The following is a 24363-nucleotide window of genomic DNA, read 5'->3' on the forward strand; positions in this document are numbered from 1 at the left end:
AACGGGACAATAATTATTGGGGTGCATTTCTCTGGTAATAGGTTTATAATTATGAAAAATATTGGATTACAATAAAATCTCTGCACAGAAAATTAAAATTTTCAAATTCCTTACACACTTAGCTTTTATTTCTGTGACTCCCCTAAAGGGTTAAAACACTTTCTGGATGTGCTTTTGCAGAGTTTGGGGGGTGCAGTTTCTGAAATGGGGTGCTTTGTGGGGCTTTCTAACATACAGGCCCCTCAAATACACTTTAAACCTGAACAGGTCCCTAAAAATATCTGATTTTGAAATTTTACTGAAAATTTGGAAATTTGCTGCTAATGTTTTAAGCTCCCTATCGTCTAAAAAAAATGAAAGATCGTTTAATAAATGCCGCCAACATAAATTAGACATGTTGCTATTGCTATTTAATATATAATTTATGTGGTATAACCACTTTCTGTATACGCAAAAAAGTTTCAAAGTTGGAAAAATGCATTTTTTCACATTTTTTCACATTATTTGGGTTTTTTTCATAAAGATTCGTTATGAGTATCGACTCCAATTTACGAGAAATGTAAAGTACAATATGTCACGAGAAAACAATCTCAGAATCAGCCGGATAGGTAAAAGCATCCCGAAACATACATGGGGAGCTCCCTTTCATACCACTCAATCACACACACAAGCACTCCACAGTCCAAACACACGAAAAGGCATCCAAGGTGCGATATGTATGGACAAGTGTGAAGGTTAGGTATGACTATGTATGATAACTACTGTGTTGGGACAAGACGGAGGCGAACAAATACTGGAAACAAAAAGGAAGGGAAACACAAAAGACAACAAATACTGCGAGGTCTTGAGGAGAACTGGCTCACATGAATCTGAATGAAAATCTGAGAGAAATCTGAATGAAAATCTGAGAAAAATCTGAATGAAAATCTGAGAAAAATCTGAATGAAAATCTGAGAAAAATCTACATACGAACTGGCTCAACTAAATCTTTCCAGCTATAGATATGATAATAATACACAATAATGAGACTGGATGAGAAAATACACTCCTACATAAAGTAGACTTTCTCTGAGGTATATGTAAACTGACTTCTCTTACTCAGAGGAGGAGCTATCTGACTTAGACACTGGAAAATATACTGTTTTACAAAAGAGGCGCTCTACTCTGAGGCAATCTAAATAACCTTGTGCTTACTCAGAGGAGGAAATACAAAGACTTCGATAACACTGAAATGCAATAGTACAATAAGTGCAATAATGAAATAAGTGCAATAATACCCTGTGTGGAACACACAATCACAGGAAAGTGCATTAGGAAGGAATGGGTTAAGTGTCTCTGTTAGGTAGAGTCTCTTTTTAGGCAATTAGACATCGTCCATGTAAAAGGCTCTGGGACAGGCACTAGAGAACTTTTTGTTATTGTAAGTGTCCATCAGCTCATGGCTGGTTAGTACAGGGAACTTGGTCAGGAGGACCAGGCACGAACCTTGAACGTTGCATAGCAGGAACCTGAAACAATTAAACAGTTAGACAACAGAAACAGTTAAGGACTCATCTTTCAGGAGGACACTTAACAGAAATGTCCTGGAGGACCCTGAGTAGGCTTCTTCTTTTTCTTCTTCCACGGATAGCGATAGCGTGAAGGGCCTGGAGCAGAAGCATTGCTGGGTGCAGTAGTGACCACAATGCTGGGTGCCACTGTGGTGATGGGGGAGATAATAGGGGCCACATGATAAGTGACTGTAGTGGAGGACACAGCGGCTTTAGCCACAGCGGTGGTAGCAGCAGCGCTGGTAGCTGTAGTGGACGAGCCCGCTGTAGTGGAAGATGCAGGAGCAGCGTTAGGCATAGCGGTTGCAGCTTGAGTGGCGGGCGACAGGGCAGCGAGGGCCTGCTGAATGTCCTCGATCAGCTGCATAATCTTAGGCCCAGGCCCGAGCATCCATTGCGGCAGGGGCGGCGAATCACGCCCTGGAGGTTGCCACAGACCCGGGGATATGAAGGCCTTAGCAAAGTTCTCCCCTTTAGGGCCAGGGACTGAGGACAACAGAGTCGGTCCACTTACAATCTGTTCGCTGTCCGGTGATAAGGACCCTCTGGTACAAGAAGCGAGGTCAGCGGTGCTGGAGTGACCGAGTCCCGGAGAAATGCTGGTCTCAGGTATGGGCCCCTCATTCTGATCAGCAGAGGCCGGGATGAAGGCCCGGCGAAGACTTCCGTCATCCAATGGGGCAGCGGCCCAGCTGGTGTCGCTGTAGGATGGGAGCGGTGCTAGCAGGCAGGCAGGGTTGCTCCCCGGCAGCTCAGGTATCACTGGAGCTGCGGCTGCAGGCAAACGTTTCTCGGGGGCCGCCATCTTATCACGCTCCAGCGTGTCTTTGAGGAGGAGGAAGGAGGAGGAGCGAGAGGGCAGAAAGCTCGACTCCCCAATCTGCCCAGCAACTGTGACATCAGCGGCCTGAGATAGCCAATCAGGGGAGGCAGCAGCACAATCTATGGCGCCGGGCGATTCCCGCACTTTGGCAGCATGGCTGTTAACCCCTTCTGGCCCAGAGTATGGCGTAGCAAGGAATAAGAGGAAGCAGCGGCCATCTTGGATACAGTTTAGGGCCTGGGGCACTTCAATTACGCCCATGATGATTCGGGCACAGTCTCTGCAGATAATAAAATGTAAATCTTGCACACCGCGTGGAGTGTGTATCCTGTTCGTGACGCCAAAAATGCGATGCCCTGGCCCCTAGGGGCCACTTCCGCAGTGCTGGTGTTATGAGCGGGCAATGACCGGGGCAGCTGCAGGGGTTATACTTGTCACGGTATAGGCCTGAGGGCGGCACAGCTGTAGGGCCGGTCTGTGGAATCTGCGGGTGATGATGGGCATGCGATTCTTCGCTGCACCTAGTCAGGGCACCAGTTAGTGGACACCAATGCCAGGGTTCAGTAACAGCGGTTTTATTATAGATGAGGTAACTAGTAGCAACAGTTCTGTCCGGATGCAACCGGGTATATAGCAGGCTTGGACAAATAAAGCAGGAGTGGTGCTGCATAGGCTGTGAGAATACGTGCCGGATGATGGGAGTAGGAGTATGAGAGAAATAGCGTTGCTGGGTGGATTAGCTTGAGAATAATACTTGCTGTGAATCCTTGCAGCGATGAGGAGAGATAACGGAATGACACCCAGATGAGAGAGAAGAATCCGGTCACTTGAGCAGGCAGATACAGCCGAAGACTTGAATACAGCAGCAGACTTAGTCACTCTTCTGAGGGAGAGGATAGAACAACACAACCTCCTTGCTTGGAAGCCGGGGCTCAACTGACTTGTCAGCAGGAAGTGGGAGGTCACATGGTTGCTCCTGGCCAGAGCTAGTCGGCCATTGGAGGAATCATGGTTACAGGTCACGTGATCAACAGCCTTGCATACCACTGTACACTGTAATACACAGGAACACATGAGAATACACATGAAAATGCACAATACCAGAGAATACTAGGGGAAAACCAGCAGCAGTTGCAGTGCAAACCCTTACCAGAACAGGCATTGACACAGCAATAGAAATGGGCATAATAGGAGTAGTAGTCTGCATGTTCTGGGACACTGCAACATCACTCGCACTGGAAGGGGGCGGGGCTTCCCAGGACATACTCGGGACATGGGTTTTGCCGGGGCTGTCTCCTCAGAATCGGGACAGTCCCGGCAAAACCGGGACTTTTGGCAACTATGGCATAAGGTTACATAGTACTGATGAAAGTGAATGTAGCTTCAGTGCAAAAAATCCATTCAGGAATCTTTGACCATGCAAAGAGGTCAGGGAACACCACATTTTAAGGAATGGCGCCTCTTTTGTGCACAGGCCATGTTTGGTATTGCAACCAAGCCCCTTGCAGGCACAATCTATAGTCGTTGTTTGCTAACCTCAGACGTCCCCCTTATAAATATCTTGTGACAACATAATAAGATAACTTTATCTATGCTCCAGACGTCTGCTCCATCATTGTGGAGCTGAAGCACCTGATCTATTGTTAGACCCCGTCCTGGACGTTGTATACAGCAGCAGTAAAGTGCTCTTCAGGCAGCCATATGTGCATTATCATCTTCTATAAACTATTCCTGCTCCGTCTGTACAAACATAAAATGGCAAATTACCCTGCAGCATATGAAGACGTCTCAGCCATGTAAATAATTACATATAATGTGTAAGTGTGTAATGTCTCTAAGTATAGGATGGGTGTCTCATTACTAACAATGTTAGTGCAGGGCAAATCTTTGTCCCTAAAAGGGGTAGTCTGGAGGAAAAAAAAATTCAGATCAAGTGATGTCAGAAAGTTATATAGATTTGTAAATTACTTCTATTTAAAAATTTCCAGTCTTCCAGTACTTGAAGTGTTGTATTCTATCCAGTCTGACACAGTGCTCTCTGCTGCCGCCTCTGTCCATGTCAGGAACTGTCCAGAGCAGGAGAGGTTTTTCTATGGGGATTTGCTGCTGCTCTGGACAGTTCCTGACATGGACAGAGGTGGCAGCAGAGAGCACTGTGTCAGACTGGAAAGAATACACCACTTCCTGCAGGACATACAGTAGCTGATAAGTGCTGGAAGACTTGAGATTTTTTAAATAGAAACAATTCACAAATCTGTATAACTTTCTGACACCAGTTGATTTAAAAGCAGAAATGTCACAATAAAAAATAATTATACATGGATGGGTAGAATGCAAGATCCAAGATGGAAGCAGCTCCCCCCTCCCTCTCATCCATCTTGGATCTGCTGTCACTGGGACATTTCTAAGTTTTATAGATTTTGAATGAGAGATTTCATACATTTCACTTTGTATTATTTTGGTCAGAATCAAAAAAGATGGGAAAATCTGTAAAAAAAAAAAAAAAAAAAAAAAAAAATCTTTGTATATGCGGAGAGGCTTGGCCCAGCCTTCCCTATGAATGTTTGCTGTTTGTAATGGGTGACAGCCCTGGAAGTATTCTGCATTGATCATCTATCCATCCCGGGGACATTCCTCTGGTGCAGGGACCTGGTGAGCAGGATTGTACCAGATACTACAGGCATGGCTGGCTTTACAGGCCGGATACAAACACCATGTCCTATACCAGCTGCAGACTGATTGCTGCTATTTTATTAACCTCATCCTGACTATATGTCTATGAGGTTGTTGTGATAATATAAGAAAAGCTTGAAGAAGGCATCCGGCTCTCCTCATCTGTTGTTTCAGTCCAAGGATGGTGAACTGTGGCCCTCCAGCTGTTGCAAAACTACAGTTCCCATCATGGACAGCCGAAGCTTAAAGGGGTTGTTCACCCCCAATTTTTTATCTTTCACATCAATTGGTGCTATAAAGTGCCAGAGACTTGTAATTTACTTCTATTAAAAAATCTTCAGTCTTCTAGTACTTATCAGCTGCTGTATGTCCTACAGGAAGTGGTGTATTCTTTCCATTCGGACACAGTGCTCTCTGCTGCCACCTCTGTCCATGTCAGGAACTACCCAGAGCAGCAGCAAATCCCCATAGAAAACCTCTTCTGTTCTCCACACTCCAAGTTATCACCCGCAGTGGCTTCTGGACCCTAGATTGGTGGTTGAGATGGTGCTCAATGTGGCGGTAGGAAGGATGGTACATGGGGACTGTAGTGACTGGGGAGGGGACAAAACATGGGGGCTTTGATGACTGGGAAAGCTTGAAATACCTAACAAGGATCTAATGACTGGGAAGTTTATGGAGGGCCAGTGGATAGAGAATGGTGGTCTGTAGCATATACTGGGAAGGAGATTGTAAGGTACTGTACATGGAGGGCTCTAACTTTACTGAAACATGTCCTTCATGTGTATGTAATAGAGATGAATTCAACTTGATCATGGACAATGTTGATCCTTTGGCATTTAAATACGAAAGAGACTGGCCGTTCCATGACCCGGCCGGGTCACACAGCGTCCGGTGTCAGAAAAGATCATCCTGGCTGGTACCACAGCACTGGCCAGGTGATCTTTACTGCCACTGAATTCGAATGTGGGCGCATCCGTGTGCGCCCACATCAGAATTCCCCACTGCACACTGGAGCGTGCGGCTGGAGCCGCACGCTCCATTGTGTGAACTGACAGGGTTTTCTGTGGCCGTATTCAGTGAATAGCAGCAGCAGAAAACTGACATGTCAGTTTCTTGCGGCGCTGCTAGGGATCCTGGCGGAGTGTATACTGTGGGGGAGATTTATCAAAAGTGGTCTAAAGTGAAACTGGCTCAGTCGCCCCTAGCCACCAATCAGATTCCACCTTTCATTTTCCAAAGAGTCTGTGAGGAATGAAAGGTGGAATCTGATTGGTGCTAGGGGCGACTGAGCCAGTTTCACTTTACACCATGTTTGATAAATCTCCCCCATAGTGTATACGCTCCGGCCGGGATACCCTAAGCCTGCAGCACAATGTAAGTACCGCAGTAATCACAGCTGTGATCAACAATGGCCGTGATCACTACGGTACTTACGTAGTGTGAACATAGCCATAGGCTGTATCCATCTTTTTCAGGCAACCTTAGGCCTACATCCAACGTTTGGACATGAGCATGCTCGAGTTGCGCACGTCTGTAGTGCGCATATATGTAACATAACTATATAGTGTACAGTATATCTATATTTGAGCAGTATAGTCTGCAGTCCAGCTCAGACATGGTATATATATATATATATATATCCTGTCACGTGGAGCACGTGTCTCTTATACCAGATTTAGAACAATTGCTCGATATCGCAATTACTTTTATTCCTCCAGTCGTCTCCATAAAGTTTACTGCAGTGAGAAGACGGAGCGGCCCGGGAAGTTCTTCTCATTTCTGGCGGTGACAATAAGAATGAGCAAAACATTTCCAAATGAGGAATGGAGACACGTGTGTTCTAGAAATCAATGTACTGTATACTGTACTGTATGTACTAATGTCCCATTCACACTCCCCCAGCATGTGACATGGGGCGAACACTTTCACCTTCCATGCAGACTGACCATAAATCCACTCACCTAGGATATAAACCCGCTGGGCCGACGTTACCCAGCACACAGGCCCTCCCCTCCAGGACTGAAAGAGTTAACGTCATGAGCGTAATACGGACACATTCCTGGGTACATGGCTCTAATGACCTGAACCGATAGCATCACACGAGGTGCGACTACCTGGCTCAAAATGGAGAATACTGATAGATCCTCAAGGAAGAAACAAATTGTTCTGATGTGAAGGTCAATGTTACTACAAGGACGCGGCCGGATCCAAACCACGAGTTCCATCAATGTGCACATACAGTATATACACACTTATCTGTATTCAAGCCAAGTGAGATGTGAACATTAATGGGGATACTTTATAATCAGCTATTTAAAGGGGTAGTCCAGCAAAAAAAAAAAAAAAAATCAACTAGTATAAGAAAGTGTCAGACATTTTAATTTTTTTTCTATTAAAAAATCTCCAACCTTCCAGTACTTATCAGCTGCTGTATGTCCTGCAGGAAGTGGTGTATTCTTTCCAGTGCTCTCTGCTGCCACCTCTGTTCATGTCAGGGACTATCCAGAGAGGTTTTCTATGAGGGTTTGCTACTGGAAGACTTTTTTTTAATACAAGTAAATTACAAATCTTTGGCACTTTCTGGTTGACTTGACCGAATTTTTTTTTTTTTTTGCTGAACTACCCCTCTAACCCCATCCTGATTTTCGACACTACAGTATTACATTATGATGTTAGGGAGGTTGTGATGGGCAAATTGAGGAGCTACGCCTGCTGCGTACACAGTGAGTGTCGGCTGTGTATTACACCTGGAGATGACTCTGATTCTCGCCATTTAAAGGGGAACTAATAATAATTGCTTTCAAATCATCTGGTGTGAGAAAGTTGTTTACATTTATAAATTACTTCTTTATAAAAATCTCCAGTCTTCTGGTACTTATCAGCTGCTGTATGCCCTGCAGGAAGTTTTGTATTCCTTCCAGTCTGACACAATGCTCTCTGTTGCCACCTCTGTCCATGTCAGGAACTGTCCAGAGCAGGAGAGGTTTTCTATGGAGATTTGCTGCTTCTCTGGACAGTTCCTGACATGGACAGAGGTGGCAGCACTTTCCGGCAGCTCCATAGAGAATTATTAAAGCGGTGGGTCATGTGCCGACCCACGACTGTATTCAAAACAAAGGAGGCAGGGGGCCGATCTGTAGAATGCCGGGGGGCCCAGAAGTCAAACCCTTGGTGATCTCCTGTGGTTATGGGACAAGTAAATTTTATTTGGAGAACCCCTTTAAAACAGCTCTAAACATTAAAAAAAAAGTTATTTTTAAAAAAGTAGTAAAACAAATAATTATCTGTATTCTTAGTATTTTGTAGCTCTGTAATCGTGCTGACCTGCAGAGTAAATGCTGATAAAAGAACCCCCCCCCCCCCCCTCTAAATGGCAGAATTGTGCTTTTTTTTTTTTTTCACCCCATAATAAATTATATTTTTGATTTTATAATACATTATGATGTGGTGTCACTAAAAAGGTACAACTTGTCCTGCAAGAAATAAGCCCTCACACGGCTCCGACAATGGAAGAAAAAAAATATGGCTTTTAGAAAAAAGAGAAAAAGCCACTGTAGCAGGAAGGGGTAGCGGGGGTTAGTAGAGAAGTATAGGTGGGGGGCTGGTAGTGTTCTGTACGAACCCATCAGCCGCAGTACATACATCTGTCACGCGGAGCACGTGCCGCCAAGTACCAGATTTAGTAGCATTGCAGAACATCACAATTACTTTTCTTCCTCCAGCGTCTCCATAAACTGAGTGACAGTGAGAAGTTCATGAAGTTCTCGCCATTCCTGGTGGTGACAGAAAGAATAAGCAAAACCACATCAATAAATGAGGAATCCTGACACGTGTGTTCCCTAGAAATCAATGTACAGTATGGTTATGTCACATACAGTACTCCCCGCTATGTGACCCCCTCGATCAGTCCTGTACTCCCCCACCATATGACCCCACCCAGTCCTGTACTCCCCTGCCATGTGACCCCCTCACTCAGTCCTGTACTCCCCCACCATGTGACCCCACCCAGTCCTGCTGTACTCCCCTGCCATGTGACCCCCTCACTCAGTCCTGTACTCCCCCACCATGTAACCCCCCTCATTCAGTCCTGTACTCCTTAACCATGTGACCCCCTCACTCAGTCCTGTACTCCCCCACCGTGTAACCCCCCTCACTCAGTCCTGTACTCCTTCACCATGTGGCCCCCTCACTCAGTCCTGTACTCCCCTGCCATGTGACCCCCTCACTCAGTCCTGTACTCCTCTGCCATGTGACCCCCTCACTCAGTCCTGTACTCCCCCACCATGTGACCCCACCCAGTCCTGCTGTACTCCCCTGCCATGTGACCCCCTCACTCAGTCCTGTACTCCCCTGCCATGTGACCCCCTCACTCAGTCCTGTACTCCCCCACCATGTGACCCCACCCAGTCCTGCTGTACTCCCCTGCCATGTGACCCCCTCACTCAGTCCTGTACTCCCCCACCATGTAACCCCCCTCATTCAGTCCTGTACTCCTTAACCATGTGACCCTCTCACTCAGTCCTGTATTCCCCTGCCATGTGACCCCCTCACTCAGTCCTGTACTCCCCTGCCATGTGACCCCCTCACTCAGTCCTGTACTCCTTCACCATGTGACCCCCTCACTCAGTCCTGTACTCCCCTGCCATGTGCCCCCCTCACTCAGTCCTGTACTCCTTCACCATGTGACCCCCTCACTCAGTCCTGTACTCCTTCACCATGTGACCCCCTCACTCAGTCCTGTACTCCCCTGCCATGTGCCCCCCTCACTCAGTCCTGTACTCTCCCACCATGTGACCCCCTCACTCAGTCCTGTACTCCCCCGCCATGTGACCCCTTACTCAATCCTATACTCCCCCACCATGTGTCCCCTTACTCAGTCCTGTAGTCCCCCACCATGTGTCCGCTCACTCAGTGTTGTACTCCCCACTATGTGACCCCCTCATCTTATCCTATACTCCCCCACCATGTGTCCTCTCACTCAGTGTTGTACTCCCCACTATGTGACCCCTCGTCAATCCTATACTCCCCACTATGTGACCCCTCGTCTATCCTATACTCCCCCACCATGTGTCCTCTCACTTAGTGTTGTACTCCCCACTATGTGACCCCTCATCTTATCCTATACTCCCCCACCATGTGTCCTCTCACTCAGTGTTGTACTCCCCACTATGTGACCCCTCGTCAATCCTATACTCCCCACTATGTGACCCCTCGTCTATCCTATACTCCCCCACCATGTGTCCTCTCACTCAGTGTTGTACTCCCCACTATGTGACCCCTCGTCAATCCTATACTCCCCACTATGTGACCCCTCATCTTATCCTATACTCCCCCACCATGTGTCCTCTCACTCAGTGTTGTACTCCCCACTATGTGACCCCTCGTCAATCCTATACTCCCCACTATGTGACCCCTCGTCAATCCTATACTCCCCACTATGTGACCCCTCGTCAATCCTATACTCCCCATGTGTCCTTTCACTCAGTGCTGTACTCCCCCGCTGTGTGACCCCTCACTCAGTCCTTAACTCTCCACTCAGTCCTGTGACCCCCTACTCAGTCCTGTACTCCCCCACAATGTGTCCCCCTACTCAGGCCTGTACTCTCCCACCATGTGACCCCTCAGTCAGTCCTGTACTCCTCCACCATGTGACCCCATACTCAATCCTATACTCCTCCACTATGTGTCCCCTTATTTAGTCCTGTACAGCGGTTAATAAATCAGGCACCTTACACCCCCCCCCCCATCAGGCGATATGGCTGGTGAATCTGCCCTTTTTCCATGGCGTACGCCATGGAAATGACTATATCTGTGGAAAAGATATTAATCTCATAACTTTTACATCGATATGTCAACAACGCCTCTAAATGTCTATCTATCTCTGCCTTATAACATGGGGGAGAGTTATCACTGCTGTGCATAGGAGCCAAAGAGCTGTTACCCATAGCAACCAATCAGATTCCAGCTTTCACTCTCCAGAGGCCTTTTCAAAAATGAAAACTGTGATCTGATTGGTTGCTATGGGCAACCCCTCCCTGTACAAACTTATCTACATGTGGATATATATATATATATATATATATACAGTATATATGATGCGGCTGATAACAGAGGACAATAAATGCTTTACTACATAGCAAATGTGGTCAAGGATCTGTATCTACCATGTTTGTGGCTTTCATTGAAGATATATGACCATGGCGCACGTGTCAGAGCTCTCTCTGTATGAAAGTGCAATCTGCTTTACCTTCCTATGTAGAAAAAATACTAATGGGGGATATGGATATGCTTAAAGTAGTGGTGTCCAAACTGTGGCTCTCTAGCTGTTGCAAAACTACAAATCCCAGCATCACCTGACAACCACATAGGTTACGCGATGTATATCCGCATTGTGTAAGTAGGTATGAACAATACAGACGCTTTTTGGCATCTGTATTACAACCGTAAATCCTATCCCGATAGTGGTGAATGGGGGGGCTTATAACCTGAACTGACAAAGCTACAACTAGCTGTTGCAAAACTACAACTGCCAGCATGACCTGACAACCACATAGGTTACACGGTGTATATCCGCAGTATGAACAATGCAGACGCGTTTTCGCATCTGTATTACAACCGTAAATCCTATCCCGATAGTGGTGACCTGAATTGACAACATTAGGGTCCCTTACGCTTTCATTTCAGGTTATAAGACCCCCCCCCCCCCATTCAGGTCGGGGTTTTCCGCCATAACAAAGATGCAAGAAATGGTCTGCTTGACTCTTATCTGACACCGGCCTCGGGCTACGTTCACATCAAGGTCAGAGGTTTCACTCAAAACACTTTTTCTATGACCGACACCATGTCAGAAACATGGCGGAACCCAGTTTTGACCAGTCGGGGTCTCAGAGTCTGCGCCATTTGCTTATTATAGGAGACAGACGCCAGTATAAGTCTATGGAGCCCGACTTCTGCAAGAAGTCGTATTGAGGGGAGAGTTGTATAGCGAACATAGCCTTAAAAATTCCTTTATTTATATGGCGCCAACTTATTTTGCAGCCTTAGATGAACTTTCGTCTTCATCAGAAGTTGAGTAGAATATCGTCCTTTATGTGTTGTCTCTCTGTCGGCATTTAATACGTTTAGTATCCCGAAGGGTCCGACTTATACAGCGCCCACCAGGTACCAACACGGAGAAGGTTGAGTCACGGGTAAATAAGCGTCTCTTGGCGTAGACGTCTCCGCTCTCCTCTTTCCCATAAATCTCTGCATATGATGGATATTCGCAGACTTTGCTCCACAAGCTTCACTCCTGTAATGCGTTCCTCGCTCACTGACAGCTCTGGCGTCTGCTTCTCCTCCTCCTTACACGTCAACGCTGCTGCCTTATGGTTTTTTTCCCAGTAAACGAAGAGGAGAAGAAAAAAAAAAGGGAAATAAAAAAAAAAAAAAAGGGAAAGGGAGGGATGATGCTGGGAGGGAGGTGGGGGTGCGGGGACGGATCAGGGGGTGGATGTGATTGGCTGCTGGCTGCATCTGAGTCCTGCTGTTTGAGGCTATAAAAAGATGAGAGAATGGGAGGCAGCAGCAGCAGAGCAGTGACAAACTGGACAGACAAATCCAGCGAGACAGACACCAAACAGACACATAGTAGCCTTCGGGTCTGGGAACCTGACCTCACAGCCAAGATGTGCAAAGGACTTGCTGGGGTGACCTCCTTCCCCGCCACCTGCCTGAAAAGGTGAGGCTGCAGCATGCACTACCATTGTCATTGGGATCTATGCAAGACCGTCCATAGCTGGGACATGTATATTGCAGGCTAGATGTATATGTGGGGGCAATGTGCTGCTGTAGGGGGGTTCTACCAGCACTGCAGAGCATTGCATCCCAGTTTAGGGAGCCTCAAGCGGCGGCTTCCATCATTGGTTCCCTTATCCAAGGTGTTAACCCGTTGTGTGGCGCTCGGTTATAGATTGCGTTGCCTGGAGTCTAGTTGTTTAGATGGGATCTTATTGGCATTGTTGGCTATTGGCATGTTTGCTATGGAAATCTCATGCACAGTCCTAGTGGATATTGTTATATTGATAAGGACGCGGACGAGAATATAATATACCAATGATTTTCTATTGATCAGAAGCAATTGTCGTATCAGCCGAATGATGAATAGTAGTAACACGGACACTCATCGTAGTAGAGAGTGCCGGGGCAACCCCCCCTCGACATAAGCAGCTATTATAAGACAAGTGACTGGCATATGTCCTGCATTCATAGAAGGCTTTGGCAGACGGCCCCAAACCGCCGGCCATAAAGCGAAACAGTAACGGCAGTGTTATACTCGCACACTGCGGCGCCTGTGAAATAGCGACACGAGGGTTACATAACCAGCTGTAAAGTCACCAAGGGGTTCACACACACACACACAGCTTATGGTGGCAGTTTTTTTTGTTTTTTTTTTTTAAACAGTGTTTTTAATTTGAATCTGTAACAGTTACAATGTAACAATTACATAGAGGGGGGTATGAAACCTGCCGACGGGTTGTTACTTTTCTCCTAGGCCTCCTCTTCTCTTGCTAAAACAGCTACAAGTATTTTTTATTGGTTTTATTATTTCCATTTTTATTTTTTTTATTTATTTATTTTTGCTTTTTTAAAGTTAGAAGAGAACCAGCAAAAAAAAAATCTATACCCAGAGTGCTGCATTTAGTAAGGACCAGTTCACACTGTAGTTTTTCCATTTCAAGCGATTGACCCTTAATTTTTTTTTTTTAATAACCCAGTTTGCCAATTTTTTTTTATTTTTTTTTATTTCAAATTCTGCACGGTATGAGCTACAATATAAATCCCTATTGATGGCGTAGAGAGGCAGATTGCTGCACGTACAATAAGTATAAAAGCCTGTCATAAAATATAAACTTTACTGTAACATCTGGTCCCAATGAAAGAAAAAAAAAAATGCAACAAAAAAGTGCTAGGTGTGAACCCAGCCTTACTGCTGACTATACTTACAAACATCCTATATGGTTCAGTATTGCAGGGATACAGTAGTCACTTTACTGCATTGCTGTAAGGTGTCAATGTAGCGGTTGTGTGTTTGTTGAATTAGTTGTTTATAGAATGATGTATCCTTTGTGTTTGTAACGTTCTAATCTATAACTGTTTGTGACCTTTAAATTAATAGACATATAGTTCATCTTTTAATATGTGATTGCTTATATAGCACTGTCATATACCGCAGCGCCGTATGTCACTCGTGAGTTCTTGTCCCCGGAGAGGCTCACAATCTAATTTCACAAACTCACATTTGCACAAGAGGACACAAGAGGCCAATTTCCTAAGAAGTCAATGAATGTAGAGTGTAGGAGGGGAGCGGAGTATACGGAGGGAGCCCACGCAATACTCAGTGAACTCTCTGACTCTATGCAGATGCTGCCTTCCCTGTGCTGCACTAGACACTATACACACTGACGTAGCAGAGCTGAGTTTGCCATGACACTTTTTCCTCACAGCTCAGCTATAAGATAATCAAAAGGTTTATTTAGAGAATTAATCACCATCTGAACTCAAGGACAAGCTCGACTCTGCTACATCATCTGTTTGCCAACTAGAAATATACATATAGTACGTTCATGAATATGCTTTCATGGGCATTTTAGGGTTAATACGCATTCAGATGTAGCAGAGTTAAAACAGTTTGGGGCTGAATGGTTAACGAGAGGTAGTCCCAACTTATAAAGCGGTATGATATTACTAGTGTATGACCTCATCACATATTGTGATCAGTGGGGGGTATGACCTCTAGGACCCCCAGCAGTCATAGGAGATAATGGCCTACAGCAATGAATCAGCACTGGAGACTGCAGGGACTTAACTTGTATGGGGCTCTGATCCCTGCACAGTGAGCGGTCAGCATCATTGTGCAGCAAGAGACAAAGAAGAGGGAGCAGTGCTGATTTAGACCCCTTCAATCACTGATCAATGTGGGGGGGGTCTCTGAGGTTGGACCCCCACCAATCATAGAGTATCCCAGCAATATGCCATCACTTTACCAGATGACCATACCATGTAGTGAGTGTTGTACACACTCAGCTCTGCTACATCTCAGCTGACAATAAGATATTACAGAGACTGAATACAGTCGTACGCTTCGCAGACACTGGAGAGTACGCCATGTTTTATCATTGCTGGTGGCACCTGTGTTGTACGGCACATACAGACTCTTAGGTTTTGTAAATAAATATGGCTGCGACCGTTGCGTCACTGCGTGTTATCCTCCATTACTCTGCACTTCTGGGTGGGAGTGCGGCTTTTATTTGTGGATTGATAACACAGCACAATAGGTTGAAATGTATTCACCTGATTATATACAGTATATTTATAGACTTGTAATATATATATATATATATATATATATATATATATTTATATAAAATATTTATATATATCTATATATTTATATAAAATATTTATATATATCTATATATTTATATAAAAAAATAAATATATATATATATATATATGTGTTGTATATAAATAATATTCTATGGGGATAAAGTGTTTACAGATCACTGCTCTGCAACCAGTGACTCTGCAGCTGTTGCAAAACCACAACTCCCAGCATGCCCTGACAGCCTTCGGCTGTCAGGGCATGCTGGGAGTTGTGGTTTTGTAACAGCTGCAGAGTTACTGGTTGGACAGCATCTAGTATTTGGTCTCAATCTGCTTTGGGCTATATGGGTTGCTGCTACTGGTCTATGTCACTGTAGCATGGGCTATTAAAGGGAATCTGTCACACTAAACATGCATCCCTATCTGTCAGCGTCATGTTAAAGAGCAGGAGGAGCTGAAGAGATTGATATATAGTTTTGTGGTGCAATTCTTAGTATTACTTGCATTTAATTGATTGAAATCAAGGCTCTTAGGAGTCCAGTGGGCGGTCCTAGCAGCTCACTTTCTAGAAATACATATCAGTATCAAAAAGCCAACCTGCTGCATGGCTAGCATTGGCGGGTGCGGGGAGGGGGGGCCTATTACTAATTGAGAGCTATCTTTATATTCAGATTCACATAAAGAAGGAAGTCTATAACAGAGTAGGACCGCCCACTGGACTATTAATTATAGAAAGAGCAAATATTTCAATTATTAAAATAGAAGTTTTCCCACAAAACTATATATCAACGTACGAATCTCTTCACGCTCTATAACATGATGCTGACAGATCAGACATCATTTTGAAAAAGTCAGGGTCCCTTTGAGGAGTTTGTCCAGGATTAAAGGGGTTGTTCACAATTTTTTTTTCTCTTTCAAGTTAACTGGTGCCAGAAAGTGCTAGAGATTTGTAATTTACTTTTATTAAAAAAAATGTCAAGTCGTCCAGTACTTATCAGCTGCTGTATGTCCTGCAGGAAGTGGTGTATTCTTTCCAGTCTGGCACAATGCTCTCTGCTGCCACCTCTGTCCATGTCAGGAACTGTCCAGAGCAGCAGCAAATCCCCATAGAAAACCTCTCCTGCTCTGGACAGTTCCTGACATGGACAGAGGTGGCAGCAGAGAGCACTGTGTCAGACTGGAGAGAATACACCACTTCCTGCAGGACATGCAGCAGCTGATAAGTACCTGAGATTTTTTAATAAAAGTAAATTACAAATCTCTGGCACTTTCTTGTACCAGTTGATTTGATAGAAAAGATTTTTTGGTTAACAAGCCCTTTAAATATATATATATATATATATATAAAAAAAAAAAATATATATATATATATATATATATATATATATATATATATATATATATATAGCTGCATCCTTCGAACAAATGAAAAAAGGGCCACACCTGTATAAAAAAAAGCACAACTCCATTGAAGTGAATGGGACTAAGCTGCAATACCACACACATCCTGCAGCCAAGTTTTTCTCATTTTGGACAAGGCTTATTTGTTATGGTGACATATGAGACAACACATACAACGTGACTTATAGATAGCGGTTTTATAGCTCTTTTATCTTGTCCATGCTGCCTGATGACATCACTGCGCCTGGTATTAGTGACTTCACATGATATATTAGGCCACCAATGAGTGAGTTATGATGGGGGAAGTCCACACCTACATTAATGTTTGCTGACCATGAGAAGTTATTGATAGAACAGAGAACAATGGGCTTTATCATGTTTTGCATGGATGGAGATGTGTGACTGGTGGAAATAGCTGCAGTTCTATTGCCAGGATGCAAAATAACAGGAGAAGTGAGATACATGCTGTCTTAGGCTGGTATTACATGGGCCGATGGGGGCCCGATATTACCTGTAAACGAGGGCCTATTACACGGCCCGATAATCGTTTAACAAGGGCTGCAGGGACATTGTTACCGATGTCCTTGCAGCCCTTGTTTAAACATTATACATTACCTATCCAGGTGGCAGAGCTCCTCTTGCGCTTTTGCTTCTCCCCAGGTCCGCGCGCTCCAGCTTCATAGCAGCTTGTCTCAGCTGACAGACCACTCAGCCAATCACTGTCCGGGGCGGCCCCAGCCTGTGATTGGCTGAGCGGCCCGCCAGCTGAGACAGGCCGCTCTGAAGCTGCAGGGCGCGGCACCCGGGGAAAAGCGGAGCGCAAGATGAATAGGTAATGTATTCCAGAGTCGGACGCACACCGCTATTACACACAGCGGTGCGCGGTCAGCGCCCGGCGATTATAGGTCAGAACCTATATCAACGATCAGCCGATGACAATGATTATCAGCTGATCGTTGTTTTTATTACACGGAACGATAATCGGCAGGATAGGACCAATTCGGCCGATTATCGTTCCGTGTAATAGTACCCTTATGGTCCTATTAGACAAAGCAATTTTTAACGATTAACGACTAACAATAAATAATCGCAAATGAGATTGTTTATCGTTAACCTGAAATCGTTCACCATATTACACAGAACGATGGTCGTTAGTTGTTACTGAAATCGTTACTATGATCGGTTATTCCATATGACCCCGGCAAAACAATGAACAATGTGCAATTACACTGAACGATTAGTGAACAAATACGGAACTTGAGCGAACGAATGTGGAATTAGAGCGAACGATTAACGATGATTTTAGGTTCAGATCTAAATCAACGATCAACGACACACGAACGATTTTTTAATCGTTGCCTGCAATTACATGGGACGATTATCGTTTAAATTCGAACAATATAACGATTTTTCGCACGATAATCGTCCCATGTAATAGGGCCCTTGGACCAGTCGTCTTGCACAGATCCTGAATATAATGTATACCATATGCTGGAGTTGTATATTGTATAACTGGATTGCTATTGACCCCCATTCCCTTGTTTCCTAACAGCGCCAAAGACATGAAGCATCGACTGGGATTTCTCCTCCAGAAAACCGATGGTTGCGATAACATCACGTGTGTGAAGAAAGATAAACCTGGCTGTCAGAGGTGAGCCGTCCCCGTCCCCCATGGGCGCTTGTGCCTCGCGCTAATCGCATAATAATTGCCCATTACCCATAGAGTCATTGCTAATGGATGGGTCTGTGTAATTCTAAAGAAGGGAAATTTATCAGAGTAAAAGTCTAATAAGCAAAGCCAGTCACTAATCACATCTCCGGGAGGATAATCATCTAGTGCGGGTGTTATGTAAGGCCCCATCAGTGCTCGCTCCGCCAGGACTGCCAGGACCTGAGAAGATGGATTTCTATTAAAGTGTCTGGCTCCTGTTGAGAAGCAGCACGTACAACCAGATAATGATGGAGATTAGAATAACCGGGATCGGATAGGGAGAAGTTTACGTGACTGGCGCCATTCATCCACTTTGGTCTGTACTTGGACCAAGAAGTCTTCTCCGATGTTGTCCCACTTCCTTGTTTAGCTCACAAATATTAATGCAAAATACCGGCCACAGTACCACCATATAAAAATAGACCGTTCATGGGTTAAAGATAGACACAGTATATCATATGCAAAGTATAGGTATAGACTACGTAGCATAAGAAGAATCGCAAGGCTCATAGAATATATCTTTCTCCTTTTTTTCCAGGCTAACCCAAGAAGAGGTTAAGAAATGGTCGGAGTGTTTGGAAAATCTGATTAACAATGAATGTAAGTAAAAGCCGTCAAGTCGAAATCGATATGAGCAAATTAAGATAAATAATTATAATGGCTTAAAGTGAAATAATGGCTTAAAGTGAAAGCCAAGAAAACCCTCAATGATCTCTGGAACAATGGGTCAGATGTTTTTATTGTTGGGCACAGTGCCCATGTGGGTCTCTTTGGTCTCACTCTAGACCATTGGGCAATGGAAGCCAATAGAGAGCCCTAGTGCATTTTAATCATTGATAGGATATGTTGGCCTAAACTCTAGAATGTTACACATACTAGCAAAATAGTCTTATCGGGTGCCATAAATACTCTTCCAACATCTTTCGGTAGATAGCAAAGTTAGAGTTAAAGGTCAACCTGAGCTGGAGAGCCATTGGCTTTTATACGTCTAAGTGTGATACTTTCTAGACGAGTCGGCATGGAGATCCATCCATAGTTTGTAGTTGTGTATACCGTACGTGACTTAAGTCAGCTAAGGAAACCCAAATGGCTGGGACGTGAGAATCACAACTATCCTGGAGATTTCACCCTCTATATTTTAGCTTTTCCATTCAGACTTCAATGACGTCAGCAGAAGGTCAACTCTTGTCTCGATTGGCCTTGGTTTGGCTGTAGTACAAGACGCTGAGTGTCGCTACCAGTCCCCAGAGACGGAAGCATCTTAATTCATTTACTAGTTCAACTGCACCCAGAGTTCCCAGATTTAAGAATTTCTGACCTACATTATATGAGTTAGATGTTGGGATATTAGCCATATGGTGAAAGACGCTCTCGGTTCTATCCGGCCTTCATTGTTTATTTTACATTGTATGCAGAAGGTCAACAAACTGAACCGAGCAATATAATACTGTCATCTCATAAAACACATCTTAGCGGGGGTAATTTGTTGAAGATTTTCCACTCCTTAGGACGTGTAAAGTGGCGCTTGTACTTCTCCGACTACTTAGAACACTTTGTTGAGGACACTGTAGAACCATAGCGTTTAGATGGCAATTGTCCTCACTCATCTTCTAATGGAAACCAATGTTATTTTTAGGTGGCATAGTGGCTTTCAGATCCTTCCTTCAGTCGGAGTACAGTGAAGAAAACCTTGATTTTTGGCTGGCATGTGAAAACTTCAGGAAGACAAAATCAACAGCAAAGCTTTCGGGCAAAGCCCAAAAAATCTATGAGGAGTTCGTTTCCGTGGAGGCTTCAAGAGAAGTAAGTGGCCTATATGTTTTTTTTTTTTTTACCTAGCAGGGTATCTAAATGGTGGAGTCTGGCTGGCTATGTTAGTCCAACCCACCAATTTTAGTAGGACCACTAACTATCTAATATGTGTGCTGGCCTCCTGACCAAAGGGAAGGATTGGGAATGTTGAATTTCATCTGCCCATCATTTTGTTCTTATAAGTCATCACCAACATCTGTCTTACATGTTTGGCCAGTTTTCAGAGCTTTATGCAGTTGGTGTATAGAGAATTAAGGGCCTATTACATGGGTCGTTAAGAGGAGCAAACGAGCGCTCGTTTGCTCCTCGTTCCCCGCTCGCTGCCGTCGCTATTCAACGCGGCTGCAGCGAGCGGGTGAGTGCGGGAGGGGCGGCGGGGAGCTGCTGGGGGGGCTGCCCGGGGGATCGCTGATCGTCCGGGCAGCCCATAGGATATAGCAGCGTCTGCTGCCGACGCTCCTATTCAACGGAGCGACGGCAGCAGATCGCTGCTATATCAGTCGCTTGTTTTTCAACATGTTGAAAAACAAGTGACTGCAACGATCAGCCGACATGAACGATGTCGGCTGATCGTTGCACTCTATTCCACGGAACGATTATTGTCTGTAGCGGCCGATATCGGCCGAATACGGACGATAATCGTTCCGTGGAATAGGGCCTTTAGTTGGTGTATGGAGACCCAGCTGGTGTATGGAGATGTCTCTTCAAACAATGCTCATTGGGGGGGGGGGGGGGAGCATACACATTCACTCTCCTGTAGAAGGAATAAAACAATCCAATACCAGTCAAGAGAGAGAAAGGAAGAGTCACCCCCCTGTAGATACTAGTAAAAATGACCATGACTTTTACAATTTGGTAGCATAACTGCTTTAGTAATGGTGGTGTAATGGCCTCCATACTCTTCTCCACACTAAAGTTGGCCAAACTCGCCACTAGTTTGGCCATCAGTATAAAGTATATGGGTGCCTCTTGAATCCCTACCAATGGATGAGATGTGTTGGCAGTGATGCATTTTCACTGACTGACCCCCTTTGTTCTCTGAGAGATAGGCCAATACCAGGCAGTCTGTTGGCAGCTTCCCTATTGGGAATAATGAACACTTGGCTCTGCCAAATGTTCTTTTTGTGGAGACGACAGAAGTCATCAGGAGTATCAAGAGTATATAGGGACCTTACTTTGTACATTTGTAAAACAGACCAAACAGGTCACTAGTAGACCACATTTGGTTCATTAAATATATGGCCATAGGTACACCATAGAATAAGTCAGTGAAGGTATCCCAAGGCATATTGACAACAGAGCCCATGATGTCTACTTTAAATCTACCTGCCTTCTAAGCCAACGGCACCTTACATAGTTTCCTTTCTTTAACCTTCTTCAGGTCAACCTGGATTCCACCACTCGAGAGGAGACAAACAAGAACATCCTCCACCCAACACATTCTTCTTTCGACCAGGCCCAGCACAAAATCTACATCCTAATGGAGAAGGATTCATACCGACGCTTCCTCAAGTCACATTTCTACCTGGACCTTGTCCACATGACCTCTGGTGGAAGTAGCAAGAAGATGAAAGGTCTCAGCACTGACAGCAACCCCTTCATTGCTCAATGCGCCTAAGACACGGACTGTGCATGGCCGCAGCTAAGAACTGATTGTCTATGTGCTCTTATCTATACTCGACTCGACGGCTCAGACCCGGACCTGAGCTAGCTCCTCTTATTTATTAGATGTGTGTGTCTTGCATGCATTTCTGTTTGATCAGGGGGCGAGCTGGAAGAATTATTCAGACCCGTGCAATGTTGTACAGACTAGGGACTCACTGGCAATTGGGTTAGGCATGTCTAATACAATATTCTCAGGTGATAGATTAATGGTGCCTTCATTACGAAGGACTTAGCTGATCTTATACAAAGACGTGATGCTATGGAGGTCCACACCACACTAGCTGATAGAGCGTAGAGTTAGCCAGCTTTTTCATTGTACATGATCAAGGGGGTACGGAAGCGCTTCCCTCCGATGGAGAAGTCGTGGTCGAGTTTCTCGAACCCAGGGAAGGCGATAGATAGCGACATTTTATTACTGTATTGACAGTGTCATATGTTAATAGACGGAAGCTAGAAACTACTGAGCGAAGCAGGAAACACTGCATTTATTTTATTACAGATATTTATTTTGACGATGCTGTTTTTAAAAAATTTCCATTTTTGTTTTTTTTTTGCATTGCTTTTATAATTTATATTGTTGTTGAGAATGGTTGCAACGGACTCTCTTTTTCGTTGATCAAACACCATGTTGACGATGAACAAACAAGGGGGATCCAAGCAGAACAAGGATGGTGGGCGACTATTGCTTGCAGGGAACAATCCCAGAATTCCATAGTGTTACGAGCATGTATCTGCCTGGCTATTCTGTGCATGTTTGTGATCTTAATGGCAACTGAAGCTTTATGTATATAGTGTTATACGGTAGAGACGGCAGCCTGGGATGTGCTCACCCCGGGGCGGACACACTGGACAGGTGACGCTTAGAGGGATGAAGATGATACGAGTGGGAGACATTTATTTCAGTTGTACCAGATTTTCTAGCTGGAAGCCATATTGGTGCCCAAATAGAATCGGTTAATAAATTTCTCAATTACTGGAACACAGACGCAGACTTGATTCTCATGTATTGTATGCAACTGACTGGAGGCCATATACTACTGTAGAGTGTATATACTGTTACTCATTGAGATGGGAAGATAATAAAACCATTGAGATGGATATTGTTTGCTGATCTAAAGCTATAATTTATGAACCGGTCTGAAGTTCGAGCCACTCTGTATCTGTTGTGCTCATTCACATTGCGTTAACGTTGGCCTAACCTACCAATTTCAGTGGGATCAAGTGACCATCCAGTGCATATGATGACCCCCTCACCTCTCCGGAGCTGAGAACCTTTGTTAGTAGTTTATACCTCTCTCTGTTAAACTGAGTGTGCATGTACATAGGTGGATTGGCACAGATAGCTGTCAGCCAATAGCTATCTAATGGTTTTAGCCAGTCTTAGTCCTGGCATAAGCTGCCATCTGCATAAATAGTATACCAACATACATCTATAGCAGAGTAGGGGGCATATGATGTGGCTTATATAATGTTAGGCATCTATGATCTAAAATTAAAGATATGCATCATGGATGGTACAAATAAAGTATATTATATTATATTATAATGTTCCGTGCAATAGGGATTGTTCATTCCACATGATGGGGCAGTGCCAAAACTTTTCTATTACTCTATTAAATGTAATTATAATTGACTGTGAAAGCCTCGGATCCTTTCATCTAGTAGAAAATAAGGAGGGGAGAGGACGCTGGGGATAACCCTGTAATTCATTGGCCATCGACGGCTGCCAACAGCATTGTGCTCCAGTGACAATGGACTCCAATATGCCTGAATATGTCGATAACTTGGATAGACTGCGGGATATCTCCTGTAAATAGTCCATCATGATGGCGCCCAGACGCCTGGTACAATGCTATAACTATAAAGCGGTGGTCTCTCTGATGACTGTACATAGGCTCCCATGACATTGGTGTTTCGCTCTTCTGTAACGTCACTATGCAGTACTGTACATGATGTGGACAGCGATCTCTTCACTGTATATTCCGTGCCTGAGTCATGCCATATGTTGCCGGACTTGAGACTATTTATTGTATTACTTGAAATAAAGATGTTTCCTTTTGACAAACCATGAACTTTACGGCTGCGGTGACTTTGTGTGTTTTTGGATGGAACCTTTCTTGTCTTGCAGGGATATATGAGAATAATCAGTATTTCAGCCATGCGTTGAACTGATGCCCCATGGTACGGCTCCATTGCCAAAGCAGTGCTTAAAGGGGTTATCCAGCACTACAAAAACATGGCCACTTTTCCCCCTCTCTTGTCTCCAGGTCAGGTGCGGTTTGCAATTAAGCTCCATTTACTTCAATGGAACTGAGTTCCAAACCCCACCCAATCTGGAGACAAGAGATGGGGAAAAGTGG

The 24363-nt window shown here is 44.6% G+C and overlaps 1 protein-coding gene across 1 annotated transcript; it reads left to right on the plus strand.

Moving 5' to 3' along the window:
- The first annotated feature begins 12593 nt into the window (after positions 1–12593).
- RGS4 (regulator of G protein signaling 4) lies at positions 12594–24075 on the plus strand. Its single transcript, XM_069967571.1, has 5 exons — positions 12594–12769; positions 18368–18466; positions 19065–19126; positions 20163–20329; positions 21720–24075. Exons 1-5 carry the CDS (start codon positions 12603–12605, stop codon positions 21954–21956), a joined length of 732 nt encoding a protein of 243 aa, XP_069823672.1. The 5' UTR covers positions 12594–12602; the 3' UTR covers positions 21957–24075.
- The last annotated feature ends 288 nt before the right edge of the window (positions 24076–24363 follow it).

This window comes from Dendropsophus ebraccatus, chromosome 4, assembly GCF_027789765.1.
Source record: "Dendropsophus ebraccatus isolate aDenEbr1 chromosome 4, aDenEbr1.pat, whole genome shotgun sequence".
In the NCBI taxonomy this organism is placed as follows: domain Eukaryota; kingdom Metazoa; phylum Chordata; class Amphibia; order Anura; family Hylidae; genus Dendropsophus; species Dendropsophus ebraccatus.

What these genes read in the sequence shown, in the direction of transcription:
- RGS4 (XM_069967571.1), top strand. Translation starts at nt 12,603, where the DNA reads ATGGGAGGCAGCAGCAGCAGAGCAGTGACAAACTGGACAGACAAATCC. An exon ending in GATAAACCTGGCTGTCAGAG is followed by an intron (nt 18,467 to 19,064) that starts GTGAGCCGTCCC and finishes CTTTTTTTCCAG; the next exon opens with GCTAACCCAAGAAGAGGTTA. An exon ending in CCGTGGAGGCTTCAAGAGAA is followed by an intron (nt 20,330 to 21,719) that starts GTAAGTGGCCTA and finishes AACCTTCTTCAG; the next exon opens with GTCAACCTGGATTCCACCAC.